General features: G+C 41.6%; 1 protein-coding gene across 1 annotated transcript in view; it reads left to right on the forward strand.

Annotated features, from left to right (window-relative positions):
- Positions 1–263: 263 nt before the first annotated feature.
- Positions 264–15,596, forward strand: part of htra4 (HtrA serine peptidase 4) — a 26,038-nt gene continuing 10,705 nt past the window's right edge. Inside the window, exons 1-7 of the mRNA XM_005745838.1 lie at positions 264–687; positions 7,534–7,633; positions 7,728–7,932; positions 13,521–13,715; positions 13,835–13,867; positions 14,449–14,563; positions 14,665–14,722. Of these exons, the coding sequence (XP_005745895.1) occupies positions 264–687; positions 7,534–7,633; positions 7,728–7,932; positions 13,521–13,715; positions 13,835–13,867; positions 14,449–14,563; positions 14,665–14,722 (1,130 nt within the window). The remainder of the gene's footprint in view (positions 688–7,533; positions 7,634–7,727; positions 7,933–13,520; positions 13,716–13,834; positions 13,868–14,448; positions 14,564–14,664; positions 14,723–15,596) is intronic.

The raw sequence follows: 15,596 nt of genomic DNA on the forward strand, positions 1-15,596 counted from the left end.
AATTGGAGGCCCTACACCACCCTTGCTTTCTCACACAAAAGCCGCGTACATGTACCATGAACCGTGCTGCAGCTGCATTCCATTGTCCTTTAATGTGATACAGCATGCAGCAATACGAAGTAGAAGCCAGGAGCAACATGCTGCAACTCGAACCTTACTGCCATCAGTGTTGGGGGCTGTAAGAAGACCAGCTCCGTTTAGGTGCATTACACCTGCAGCCTCTTTAAGAGCACAGAGACTGCTGCAAACTGATTCTTCACACGATGAAGAGCCTCGCTTACCTCACGCTTGTGTTCTCTGCAGTCCATACAGGCCTGCTAAGAGAAAGACAAACCTGCCTACAGGTGTGTGCCACCTCTCAGTGTCCTGCCCCACCGCACGCGTGTTACTACGGCCAGGTAAAGGACGCCTGCGGCTGCTGCGTGGTGTGTGCGGCCGGGGAAGGTGAAGCGTGCGGGAAGCGCAGCAGCGGCCACCTGTCCTGCGGTAACGGGCTGCGGTGCGACTCAGGCCCGGGGAAAGCCGGAGGGTTGCACAGCCTGTGCGTGTGTGCCTCCTCCGGCCCGGTGTGTGGCAGCGACGGCAGGACGTACCCCAGCATCTGCCGCCTGAGAGCCGAGAACAGGAGAGCCGAGCTCGGAGAGACCTCCCCAGTGTTTTTAATCCAGAGGGGTCGGTGTGACTCTGGTAAGCTGTGGGATATTAGCTTTGGTCTAATATCCCATCTTTGTTGTTTTCCTCTTTCTTTCCTCTTTTCTTTAAAAAGAGATCTGTGTATAACTGATATGAAACAGCAATTGTTAAAGTTAAAACTGTGAATAATACTGAAGAATGATCTTATGACAACATTTTCTGTGGAGCAGGTAAATTAACATATAAGTGATTTCAGAGAAGCCAGAGTGCATGTCCTGACGCGTGATGACACCGTAGCCTCTAAACAAAGGGGGTAACCTACTTCTGCTGCACAAAGGTTTTTTGGGTTTTTTTGTTTGTTTTTTTTTTTACATAAAATCGATAATGAACCAAATTAAAAATGCATCCTCGTACTTCTGTCTCTCTTTATGTTATACTTTTCTGCTAATTAAGGATTAATAGTTTGATAAAGATGAACTAAATTATACAGTGGCGTTAATAGAGTAGTATAAGCAATGCTATAGTTGTGTAATAGCAATCAGTTTTCACATATGAACTTGGGGACTTTTCTTACAAGTCCACAGTTGAGGTGTCTAGACTTTTAAAAGGTAATGATGTTGAACAGCATATCTTTCCTTAACACCAGTGTTTCTGACAATGCACAAGTTCTGCTGCTATTATACACTGTGTATAAAAGATGAATACAGTGATGTCACCCAGTTTAGCACCATGTTGAGTTTTTGGTGAAATTTTCTGGACAAGCCTCTTACCACCAACCATCCATTTATGACCACAGTGTAAACCCAAGAACAGGAGGGCAACAAGCCAGTGAACTCCTAGTGCCAGTCCTAAGCCAGGGTAATTGGGGAGTGTTGTATTAGGAAGGGCATTTGGTGTAAATTCTTAGCCAAATCAAGCATGTTGATCATAAAGAATGATGGAGCCCGAATTAACGACTCAACCTCAGAAAACGGTTCAGTAACCCACTGAGCCAGTTTCTGCTGACCAGTTGTCAAAATGGTCTACTGTATAAACATCAGGGCTAAAATCAGTTTAAACTGGGTTCGGAGTTGGAACTTTCAAAAATGAGTGGCAGATCAAATGCACTGGAGGATAAAATTATGCCCACTTACTGCTGAGAATTTTTTTAATTAGTTAGACAGACAGAAATGCTGTGATTTAATAAATATTTCTGGGGAAAATGTATGTGGGAGTTCCACTTACGTGCTTACATAACTACAAAACTCTTGTCTCTCCTGGGATGGTAGGTCTTCTCATTGTGTGTTGCCAGGTGATATTATTTGTATGGCCCCGTGGACAATCAAAACATACTGTTCCCATATACTAGTGATGACACAATGGTTAGTACTGCTGCTGCATAGCAAGAAGATTCTGAGTTCTAATCCATAAATTGTCAAAGGAGGTGCAGAGGTGTTGAGGAGGCAACAATTTTCCTTCACTTTTTAGCCAAATTTAGGGGGAGAGGGTGGTATCTTCTTAGCAACCGTTAAATAGACATCTGGCAAAGTCATCTAAAGAAAAGCAGTGACTGCTGTTGCATTATGGGGGGGTATAGGATTCACATTTCTTGGATTTATTCAAATGTTAAGCCTCAGCTGGTCTGTTGCTGCTCCTGTGACGCTGAAGATTGCTGTAAATCTCAGATTTTTCTATTTCTGTGGTTCGTGGCTACTCATCATCAGCTGTGCTTTTTAATTTCACTCATAAAGCTAATAAGTCATTCCCCAGAATGTGTCGGACTCAAAATCATCTACCTTGGGAAAAGTTGTCTTCCTGGAATATGCTGATATAGGGAACCTCATAATGTTCTGCATATTCATGTGACATAAAACAGTGCATTCTCAAATTCTCCACTGATGGCTTTTCGTTCTCCTGAGAGAAACCCAGGACCACACTGCCACCCAAATATATCCTCTTCATTTTCCCTTCCTGTCCTATCCATTTTCAGTTGCACGTTTTATCACAGCCTTCCAAAGAGGTGAGAGAATACATCATGCATTAGACCTCAAACTGCTTGCCTATGCAAGCTGGTTTATGCAAATCCCTGAGCACTGACAATGTAGATGAGGCCGTAAAATATAAAATATAGCAAAAAGGAGATGGGAATATCCCTGTCAGAAGGATTAAATATAGCCTTCACTTTGCTCAGATACTGGCATCATAGATATGTGACCTCCTCTGCGGTATGTGAGTAGAACGGTATAAATCAGAATATATCACAAAGGAAGGCTGCACAGCACAAAGTAATCCATTCACATCCAATTAGATTTACCCTAAACAGAGGAAACTCTTGTGTCTGGTATCTGCCATTTATTTAATGGAAGAAGTGGAGATGGGGACACTCAGTTTTCCCCTGCATGCATCATGAAATGTAACAAAATGCTAAGCAGAGATGAATGAATGAATGAATGCCTTTATTTGTCGCTTGCAGTTGCCTGCATCAAAAGGTCTTGTGCGTAGCATGGAACAAAACTGCAAAGACTCAACTACCCTAGTTGAGTCTTTTCCTTTTTCACCTGTCCGTATATCTCAAATTGAAATCTTTTGTCTTGTGGGTTTAAACCGGAAGACCTTTCTAAATAGACAACTTAGTATCCCAAGCAATTCCTTTAAGATGTTCCCACACATTCAGTCTACATTCAGTATTTAATGTTCACTGTCAGTGCAGCAAGTAATGTGCCTTTGATGAAAGCGGCTGTGGACGGGCCATCACTGTTTTATTCTTTGTTACCATGGTGTAGTACAGCCACGCTTAAACTTCCCCAGAAATTTACATGTAGTCTTAAGTAGAACTTTTTCTTTAGCAAAGGCTTCACTGTCTATGTTGGCCTACTATCACTAGATTTCTTTATGTGTTACTACTACCAACTGCTGCCCAGTGAAAGGTCTGTCTTTTCAAAAGCCAGCTACACCAGTGAATGAACTTAGCGATGATAATTCCTGCAAACCTCTGTATAGCTGTCACAATAATATTTCAAAATAAAATGATTCTTACGCAATCTAAACATGTATATGTTAGCACACTGGATGACTTCTGTTGTTATATTTCCAGCATCAGGACTGATCTAGCCTTAAGCTACTGTTTATCTTATTAAAATCTTTATTTAGACTCTCATATATACCAGAATGCTCCAATACAAAACAGACTAATGTAGCTTGTCAACCACACTTAAAATACATATCTGAAAATTTAGGTTTGGATTTATGTAATTTCTGTGGAGTGAGGTGAGCTGATAAAGGCAAGTCTGCATTTGGAATTAACTGTAGCTGACAAACTATTAGCATAAATCTGACCCGAAGTGTTCATAAGTATATATATTCACTCTTGATTTTTAGACTCACTGACTAACATTACATTGTATGTGTTTGGACTGTGGGAGGAGGCTAGACAACCTGTGGAGAGTCTCAGGCTCAGGGAGAACATCCAAACTCCACGCAGAAAGGTCATACAGCTACTAGGTCCTGGGCATAACCGTTCCAAGAAGGAATCCTCAGCCTCACAATATCTCTTAGAGTCAGTAATTCCACTGATTGGTGGAGCTTCTCTTTTTGGGAAGTGACATTGCTAACTACTGCACCTCCGTGCTGCCTATAAGTCCCATTAATACAACCTATAGGTGGCACATGACGTTGATGACAACATTATCAAATGAATGTAATTAATTTTGTATTTAATAAGAATTGAAACTACTAGTTGAAGAATTTTCTGCAAGGTTTTTTTTGCAACAACAAATGTGGCCCCCTACTGGCCATTATAAAGAAAGCAGGTTTAAGTCAATTGTACTTTGGTTTCAGACTTCAGACCTCGAAGTTACATCCATCTTTTCTATACAGTCTATGACTTCTCTTTTGCTCTAATCATTAATATAAAATGCCAAATATGCCACTTGATCATAAGCACAGATTAGGGACTAGTACTAGGACTTAGCTAATATATTAAATTGAATATTCTGATAGTAACTAGCACTTGGGTAAAGTAAAATGTGAAGTGAATTTAAAGTTTATATCAGAAATTGCTGATAACCTCACTGCTAGCAGTCTACATAAGATAAAATGAGGACAGTGCTGCCCTATGACTTGCAGATAACAGTGTGTATGTCGGGAGTCCTGTCATTACATTTCATCACCTTCCTCTGCTGTAAACAAGGTGATCAGGAAACAGACAGGCGAGAAATGTTGGGATATTTACGGCTGCTATTTCTGTTGATACAAGATGAAGATTGTGTGTGTGTATGTGAGAGAGAGAGAAAGAGCATAAACTAAACAGAAAGTGCTCAGTTGACTCTTGAACTATTTGTGTTCCTTACTGGCTGTGTGCAGAATACCAGGTAATATAGGCGTTATTTACAGAGGAGCATATCTTCAGTGGCTTATAAAGCACCTTAAGTTACATGAATAAAACATGACTGAAACTGGGGGATGGAATCACATCCCTTCAAGCTACTTTGTCATTTGATGTTTTGCTGATAATGACTACAATAGAGAGTGCCATCTAAAACATCATTCAGTTGGGTTGAGATTTGCTTAGGTCATAGCATGTGAGTGACGGATGAGATCTTTGCAGTGATTTGCTGCAATCTTGTAAAACTATGCCAGCATAATGGCCCCAACACTATGGATCCAAATATTAGATGGAAGCTATTTTAAATTTACATTGTTTTCATTTTCATTTGTATATTTCAGGTCTAACAAAAGGTTAAACTACTTCATCAGTAGGGCTGCGCGATATGATGAAATATATTGGATACACTGTTTATTTAATTTTTTTCATTGTTTGGATGGTCATCACATGGATGCAGGCACAGAGAATACCAGCATAGCCATTAAAGATGAGGCAGAAACAGGTAGCTCCAAACAGAAGGACCAGTCAAAACAAATCAAGGACCTTATTCCTAAACTAGTCCCCACCGCAGAGTCAAACATGACAAACCTCTTCTACCACATACGCAAAAATCACATGAAAGAGTATGGAGAGAGTTTACGGATGAGACGCAAAAGAAGAGCCGTAAGGTGCTCAAAATAAACCTTACACTCAAACATTAGAACAGGCTTTTTCCCACAGCACACCATGTAATAAATACTCAAAAAGAAAACTGCGGAAGTTACAACTTATATTTAACAATGCATAGTTTCATGCATCGGTCAAAACACTCGACTCTAGGTACACAATGTCCAGCTGAAAACACTTCACACAAGTTGAGCTGCCCGAGAGTGGCAGAATTTACAGAAAAAGCACTATTTTGCCATATACATCGTTGTTGGGATGAGAAATGTCTTTCATCGGGATATGAGATTCTGGTTATATCACACAGCCCTATTCATCAGGTAATGCATGTCATTTTCACTTTACAACTTTTTTGAAGTGCCTAAGAACAATTCCTGCTAAAAACAAAACAAAATATAATTTACTGGGCGCTGGTTTAGCTCACTGGGATGAGCAGGAGACCATATGCCGCACGGCTGAGAGCAGCTGGTTCGAGTCCGACCCCCCATGTCTTTGCTCCGCTTTCCTGTTAGCCTTCACCATCCCTATCAAAAACAAATCCATAAAAAGGCCCCCAAAAAGTTTAACAAACATAATTTACGGTATAAATTCTTAATAGAAATGTTGAATTTAATGTGTGATGACAATATGAAAATTTAATAGCAGATTAGCATCAAATGCTGTATTCATTTGATGGAAGATGGAGGGACATGCAAGCTGGCAATGCTGTGTGTCATTTGTGTAATTGAGAGGATACTGAAAGCTACAAATTTATCCTGTCAATGCAGAGCTCACTCTTGATTTGTTGGAAGAGCTTTCAGAGGCAGAAATAGTTGGCATTTTGCCAAAGTAGCTTTTGGCAAAAACACAGACTGTCATTTGCATTTAAGACCATTTCTGCACAGACAAGTTTGTTTGTGCAAACGAACACGGCGTCAGCTCAAGAACCTGGCAGCTTCAGACCAACAAGTTTGTTTACCGAGCTAAGGAGAACTTGGGAGATATTGCCCCCAAGTGAGGAAAATACTGTTTTCCAAAGCAGGGTAAATTCCATTTCCTTTCATGAGCACTCAAGCATCAGACTTATTTCATGTCAGATTAATAGGAAGCTTCTAATCTATACTAGCAAAAACATATGGGTGGGTATTGTGTGTGCTTTTGTATAAACCAATGAAGATGTTTGTGTTTGCAGTAAGCCTGTGATCCCACTAATATTAAAAACCATACAAGCTCTGAGTGGAGTAATAATGTGCCAGTACTTGCCTGATAAGTATTCTGTAAGTCTGATAAGGAAAGAATTGTAAATGAAACTATTATCTTCATGTCACATGATACACAGATTCAGAGACACGCAAAGCAAAAGTGTTGATATAAATGTTTGAATTCTGAATAGGAGACTGAGTAAACTAGTGCATACAGGTGTAGGTGTTCTGGCGGAGGGCCAGGAAACACGGACACAGCAAAACAACTGCAGGGCAGATAATGTCCCTTTCTCCCATCTTGGCTTCTCTAATGGCAGCAAAAGTGCAGTCAACTTAATAACAAGTAAATGACTGCATTCGATCTAGTTAAGACCTCTCTAAAATGACAAAACCCTAAAAATAATACTCATAAAAAAGCTTTACTGCTCAAATGAAAAATCTATAAAAGGCTTCATTAATAAGACAAGCCAGTAATGAACTGAACCTAGTAATAACTAGGTTCGACCAAACATTAACAGAAGCTGAAGATGTTTGTTGCTTCCAGCTCTTTGTATGAGTCTTTTTACAGCCCCACTTTCTTTTAAACGATACATGACTGTTTTGGAAATAAAGTCTGTTTAAGTTTTAAGATTTCATTTTTCTATTAAAGAAATTTTTTTGAAAACTTTTATGCCTTTTCTTTTATACTAAAAGGGGCACAGCATCCGGGAAGTATACGCTACAAGTTTAACTTCATTGCAGATGTGGTGGATAAGATTGTCCCAGCTGTGGTACACCTGGAGCTTTTTCAAAGGTAAACCAAACCAAAGCAGAAAAATGAAGTAGCATTTCAAAATGCTCTTTTAGATGCAAAATGACCTTTGCTAATAATCTTTTTTTACTGCCAGAGTGCCATTTTCCAGTGAGGAGGTCTCTGTGTCGAGTGGCTCTGGGTTTATAGTGTCAGAGGATGGCTGGATTGTCACAAATGCTCACGTGCTTACCAACAAACAGCGGATAAAAGTTGAGTTGAAAAGTGGCGTACATTATGAAGCTGCGGTCAGGGATGTGGATCAGAAGATGGACATCGCTCTCATCAAAATCGATCCAGATGTGAGTGTCCTGCTGTTTTTGTGGGGCTCCCCAAGGGTTTAAGGCAAAATCAGTGGTGCGTTTCCTCTTGCTGAGTAGCTTGTCATCAGAGGCTAACATCAAAGTGTATTAATCCTGCACACAAAGCAGTGAGAAATCCAGGGAGAGAGTCATCAAGGGCCTTTGCCTACCAAAATTAGACTCTGTTCCTTAACATGGCCAATTTGCAGACTGAATTCCTTTGGGGTGCTATTTGTTCATGTATCATGAATTCAAAGCCCCAGCTATTTTTCGTGTGTATACTTACAAGAGCGGTTTTGAATAAAACATGTTCCAACTTAGACTTGCTCATACAGAACTGGCTGCTTTGTATGGTAGCAGGTGCTCTATTCCCAACCACTTCAGTCAGACGGCACTCAGTGTGAAGCACATGATTAACATCTTTAGGGCTGATCTGAATACAGGAACACCTCAAGATCAGCAGAAGTTAACCAGAAGCATCACTGGATTTAACTGCTTTAAAGCTGAAGGAGTTTTCTCTTTTTAAAAACCTGGGAGTGGTGACAGTTGTACAATGCTTTAACACTCTGTGATACATTCTTTGCATAAGGGGTTCTAAAGCTTGCCTAAAAGGCATATTTGTTGTGACATAAGAGCCCATACCCCGGGAGGTGCAGCTATAAATTAAATGAAGCATTACAATTCCCACTAGAGATAAATGGCGTGAGCCTGGCAAAGGAGGAACCAGGCAGAGTTAAGCTGAAGCATTTTTTCGTTTGGTGTACAACTAAATGTTTTTGTATTAAAAAATGCACTTTAAACACTCATTTCCACCATAGGGCTTTGGCAACCTTTTCCAACCAGTGACAGTTAACCTTCATCAACATCAACAGAAATCTCAACAGAAAAAGAAAAAAACTGCTAATAATAATGTTTGAACAAGTGAGTGACGGGAACAAGTTATGCAGTGGAAGATTTTCTAAAATTCAGCAACATGATTTTTGCTTGCAGGACTAGTTTTGAGAGACCATAAACAGCTGGTCTCTGAATGAGTTGAATTTCACAGAGGAAGGATCGTTTCACCAATGGAAACCTTACAAAAAAGTATAACAGTTTTATTACTGGTTTATCTCAGGTTTAGTGGGCAACTCATATCTTCTGAGGCTATTGCAGAAGCTAGCATTAGAATCTGCCATGGTCCATTTGCTGTGTCTACTTCACGGTTTCTTGCCTGACCCATACTTAAACTCCTGCTCGGAGGTGCTGATTCTCATTCCTGCTACTTCTCAGCAATGAACTGTTCCACTGCAAGCTGGAGGCCACCACCTGGTAAAGCCAACATAAACACAAAAAGCAGAGACAAAATCCACCTACAAATTCTGTCTATAAAAGTTACAAACCGAATTTGTGTCAAAGGGCAGCCCCAGCAAAGTCCAACAGCCACTAGAAACAAGTCCAACTCATTGTCGTCAATGCAACCAAGTTCTCACTTCCAAACAGTCCTTTTTTTTGTGTGTCCCGTTTGGATCTTTAGCCATCAGAATAGTTGTCTTAAGGCCAAGAAAGATGCCAAGCGGATTTATTTTACCAAGTGGATCATCATGGCCTTGCCATATTGGTCCATTTGATTGACCTTTATTATAATTATGAATTGATTTTATTTTCGGTTGCTACAAACGGGACAGACATGACTGGGGGATAGGACAAGGAGAAAGAATGAAAGAAAGAGAGGGAGAGAAAGAAAACCAAAGGGGAGAAGAGACGGTGAGAAAGGGGGGAAGAAAGAAAGAAAAACAAACAAAACACCTGGATCACCTGTATGGAGGCAAGGCAAGGCAAGGCAAATTTATTTGTATAGCACAATTCAACAACAAGGTGATTCAAAGTGCTTTACAGAGACATTAGAAACAAAAACAAATAAAAAGCATGATTTAAAGAGAAAAAAAACAGAAGAGAAAGCAAACAAAAAAAGAACAACATAATAAAAAACAGCACCATCACATTAAACTAGCTAGCAGTAGATAACAGTAGATACTAAATATTAAACGATATTGTGCAGCACGCAAGATAGACAGCGCACAATGTGCTTTGAGGCAGCAGCCAAGAAAGGTGTAGTCCGCGTCTGTGAACACCCGTGTGTACACCTGTGTGCACACCTGTATGGATCAGCATGCTTGTATTCCAAAGGTTTCTCCGCCCCAGATATCTAGAGGCTCCAGAGTACAAGGACCCGAGGAGGACCACCAAAAGGGGGGGAACCGTGCCACCCTCCTGGGAAGAGCTGAGTAGAGCCCCAAACGAGAGGTCACCCAGCAGCTACGGAGCAGAGGCCAGAGGGGGTTGCAGTGGCGTGCCCGCGGGCTCTGCCGGCAGCCAGCTGTGCCAGAGAGGACCGAGCTTCAGGCCCAGAGGCCTGAGGGCATCCCACCCCCCGGAAGGGGCCCAACCACAGGCGCCAGGCCCCGCCAATCGGCCACCAGGAGTGAGCCGGTACATACATGAGCGCCCAGCCCCAGACGACAAGGATCACCAACACACCAACGTCTGAGGGCATCAGCCACCGGCAGGGAGTGTGGTGAGGGGAGATAGGCCTCCGTACTTTGGAGGGCCTGAGATGTACCCAGAGAGACCCAACCTGACATATAGACAAAGACGAACAGGCGAACGCGGTCACAGTCCATATTTTCAAAGTGCCTCCAATAGGATCCCCCAAGGGATGATGTCAAACACCTTCTCCAAGTCCACAAATAACATGCAGACTGGTTGGGCAAATTCTCCACTCGAATATCTCAAGAGGATAAAAGCTAGGACAAAAGACACATTGTTCCTCTTGAATCTAGGTTTGACTAATGGACAGACTCTCCTCAGTAGTACCCTAGTGTAGACCTGTCCAGAGACCCTAAGTAGTGTGAGCTGTCAATATTTAGAGGACACCCCTCTACTCAAAGATGGGAATCATCACCCTAGTCTACTAATACAAAGGCATTGGCACAGATCTCCACATGATGTTGCATAGGCGTGGCACCAAGACAGCCCTACAACACCCAGGATCTTTGGGAATTCAGGGCAAATCTCATACATGCCAGGGGCATTGGCATCAAAGACCTGTTTAACTGCCAAAGTGACCTCACCCCCCAGTGGTGGGTGAGTCACCCCGCTCATCTCCATACTCTGCTTCCTCTATGAAAGGCATGTCAGTGGGATTGGGGAGATAATCAAAAATATTCCTTCCACTGCAGCATCCTGTCAAAGTTCAGCAGGAAGTAGGTACTTGTGATCTTGCTAGACGCGCCGAATGAATCCTCACTATATTTGGGTTCCCCCCCAAACTCATCACCAGGTGGTGATCAATTTAAAGATCAGCTTCTCTCTTCACCTGAGCATCCAGAACACACAACTATAGATCTGATATATAGGGTGGGCCATTTATATGGATACACCGTAATAACATGGGAATAGTTGGTGATATTAAAGTCCTGTTTGTGGCACATTAGTATATGGTAAATGGTAAATGGCCTGCATTTGTATAGCGCTTTTCTAGTCCCTAAGGACCCTAAAGCGCTTCACACTACATTCAGTCATTCACCCATTCACACACACATTCACACACTGGCGATGGCAAGCTACATTGTAGCCACAGCTGCCCTGGGGCGCACTGACAGAGGCGAGGCTGCCGGACACTGGCGCCACCGGGCCCTCTGACCACCACCAGTAGGCAAACATGGGGTTAGTATCTTGCCCAAGGATATTTGGCATGCAGCCTGGGATCGAACCACCGACCTTCTGATTAGTGGCTGACCTGCTCTGCCACCTGAGCTACAGTCAGGGGGCAAACTCCTCAAGATGGGTGGTGACCATGGTGGCCATTTAGAATTTGGCCATCTTGGATACAACTTTTGTTTTTTCAATAGGAAGAGGGCCATGTGACACATCAAACTTATTGGTAATGTCACAAGAAAAACAATGTTGTGCTTGGTCTCAACGTAACTTTATTCTTTCATGAGTTATTTACAAGTTTCTGACCACTTATAAAATGTGTTCAATGTACTGCCCATTGTGTTGGATTGTCAATGCAACCCTCTTCTCCCACTCTTCACACACTGATAGCAACACCGCAGATGACACCAAAGATAAAAGTCTAAGGGGGTCAGATCGGGAGACCTTTGGGGCCATTCAACTGGCCCACGACGACTAATCCACTTTCCAGGAAACTGTTCATCTAGGAATGCTCAGACCTGGCACCCATATTGTGGTGGTGCACCATCTTGCTGGAAAAACTCAGGGAACGTGCCAGCTTCAATGCACAAAGAGGGAAACACATCATCATGTAGCAATTTCAAATACCCAGTGGCCTTGAGGTTTCCATTGATGAAGAATAGACACACTATCGTTGTACCCCATATACCACACCAAACCATCACTTTTGTTGTTCCAACAGTCTTGGAGGGATCCATCCAATGTGGGTTTGTGTCAGACCAATAGCGGTGGTTTTGTTTGTTAACCTCACCATTCACATAAAAGTTTGCCTCATCACTGAACAAAATCTTCTGCGTGAACTGAGGGTCCTGTTCCAATTTTTGTTTTGCCCATTCTGCAAATTCTGTGCGCCGATCTGGGTCATCCTCGTTGAGATGCTGCAGTAGCTAGAGTTTGTAAGGGTGCCATTTGTGAGTTGCTAATATCCGCCAAAGGGATGTTCGACTAATGCCACTCTCCAGTGACATGCGGCGAGTGATACGCTGTGGGCTCTTGCTGAATGAAGCTAGGACAGCCACTGATTTTCCTTCATTGGTGAAAGTTTTCTTGCGTCCACATTTTGGCAAATCCAACACTGAACCAGCAAGCAGTTTGCTAACTGTAGCATGGGAGATGGGTGGTCTTGTAGGGAGTCTTGCATTGAAATCTGCTGCAATGACCCGGTTACTGCGTTCACCAGATATCAACACAATTTCGATCCACTCCTCACGTGTTAACCTCTTTGACATGTCAATGGCTGTGAACAAAGAGAAACTTGTAAATAACTCATGAAAGAATAATGTTACATTGAAACCAAGCATACCATTGTTTTTCTTGTGACATTACCAATAAGTTTGATGTGTCACATGGCCCTCTTCCTGTTGAAAAACACAAGTTGTATCCAAGATGACCTTTCATCCATGGCCAATTAACCTCTCTCTTGACTTTGAGAGGAAGCTGGATCACCCAGAAGAAACCCACACAGGGAGAAGATGCAAATTCCAAACAGAAAAGCCAGAGATAGGATTCGAACCATGTTTTAGATCTCACCCTAGGTCAGCACACCTGAATCAAATGATTAGTTCATTACCAGGCCTCTGGAGAACTTTAAGACATGTCGAGGAGCTAATTTAGCCATTTAAATCAGCTATGTTGGATCAAGGACACATCTAAAATCTGCAGGACACCGGCCCTTGAGGCCTGGAGTTCCCCCACCCCTCTTTTAAGCTGTTACCCTCCTGGACTGCCCTTTCACCCTCTGTTTGGATCAAACCCCTCTGCTATGACAGTGCCTGTATATGGCTCCCCAGCCTTTTAAGTTCAAGGTGGTCCTTAGTCCGGTCCTGTCATGTCTCTTTGTGGCTCACTCGCAGGGTCCCTTGCCCGTGCTGCGTCTCAGCCAGTCCTCAGACCTGCGTCCAGGTGAATTTGTGGTGGCAGTAGGAAGCCCTTTCTCTCTGCAGAACACTGTCACCACTGGCATTGTCAGCACTGCCAATCGCAACAGCCTAGAGCTGGGCTTTAAGGACTCTGACATGGACTACATCCAAACTGATGCCATTATAAATGTGAGTGAATAAGCATTATAAACCTATTGATGCCTTTCATTTTAACTGCCTTTATTTGTTTTTATTCTTAATGAACAATGGGTAAGAAAATGTTTTTGTTTTTTTTGTATTATTCATAGTATGGAAACTCCGGTGGACCGCTTGTCAACTTGGTAAGAGGATTTATAGTGCTGTCACGTGTAAAGAGATAAGACCAGGCCATTTGCATGTTTGTTATGCTTGCTGCTATGTAGGCGATTTTCTTGTTTTATTTATGACTGTGTGGACTAAGGTCATGATATTGTTTTATTTAATACCCAGTATCTTCACTCTACTCCCTCAGGTTCAAAATTAAGCCTTCCACAAAATATTTTAGGACAAGACCCGATTATGGAGGTCTTTGCATTGTTACTATGGAATAAAATGATACAGATTGTATATTCATTTATCAAGGTTGCTGCCTCCAGCCTGCCTTCCTGAAAATTGCAGCTTTTTTCTAAAGGAGAATAGTTGCCATACCGAGCATGCATTTTTTTAATTGTCCTTTGCTGTGAAAACACATATAAGTTATGACAATAACCAAGATGATGATTTCCATTGTGGGTAAAAAGAACACTTAATAGACACTGAGTTGTGTTATGTGCAGTGGAAGAAAAGGACACAGTACTGCTGTTTCTTTCTCTACATGAGGCAAAACTGTGAAATCAATGAAGACCACAGACACAGCTGCCCCTCTATTTTGTGCTTTTAACAGGATGGAGATGTAATAGGCATAAATACTCTGAAAGTGGCTGCTGGAATTTCTTTTGCCATCCCTGTGGACAGAATACGTCAGTTTCTTGCCAACTCCTACAACAGACAAGCCAGCAGTGAGCAGAATCGTATATTTTTGTCACAGCATCCAGGAATTCAGTTCATGATAACATTTATTCAGTGATAAAGTCATATATATGTGTTTATTTCCCCTCAGGAAATTCACTACCAAAAAAGAAATTCATAGGTGTCCGGATGGTACAACTCACACCATCGTAAGTAAAGGAAAATTCATTTTTCCTAAATTGTCCTGCATTTTAAATGAAGCTAGTACCAGTGCCTTAAACCTTCCTGTTTTTTTTAAATGGCCAGCAGACTCTGACTACAAAAGTGCAGATTCATGTAAAATGCTGAAGTAACAACCTGCTTCTATTTGTGGATAGCATATCTTTAAGCCTCTGGAGGGTATAATTGGCTGTTTTTGACTACTTTTGATTTTATCTTTATATTTCACCTTTGGAGACTATTTACGTTGCCTTGTTTGACATCATTCTTTTCAGCACAACTTCACATGTACGAATTTACAGTTTGTTTTCATTTTGTCATACGGATCTAAAAATCACACAAAAAAACTCTGTGTAGGAAAAAGTTCATTTTTTTTACTTTGAAAATCACAAATATTATATCAAATGTCTATATTATCAAATAAGTGGCCAATTAGCAAGGAGCATCTTCATAGGAATTATAGTTTAAAAAAAAGGTAGCATGTGCAGTTACCATTACCTATCGATCAGTAAATATCACAATATAGATATCAAAGATATGAAGAAACAGTAAAATAACCAGATAAAAGTAAAAAGATAGATGCATGGTTTTGACCAATTTTATTTAAAAAAACACAAATTTCTTATCTGGTGTTCCTGTAATGTTGTCTTGCACACTGAATTTCAGTAGTACTACCACTCAGAGGTTTAGCTGAACTACACCTTTTGTACTAATTATTGCCCTTTTGAAATATATACAGTGGGGCAAAAAAGTATTTAGTCAGCCACCGATTGTGCAAGTTCCCCCACCTACAATGATGACAGAGGTCAGTAATTTGCACCAGAGGTACACTTCAACTGTGAGAGACAGAATGTGGAAAAAAAA

This window comes from Pundamilia nyererei, unplaced genomic scaffold, assembly GCF_000239375.1.
Source record: "Pundamilia nyererei isolate P.nyererei 1_Seehausen unplaced genomic scaffold, PunNye1.0 scaffold00167, whole genome shotgun sequence".
Classification (NCBI taxonomy): Eukaryota; Metazoa; Chordata; class Actinopteri; order Cichliformes; family Cichlidae; genus Pundamilia; species Pundamilia nyererei.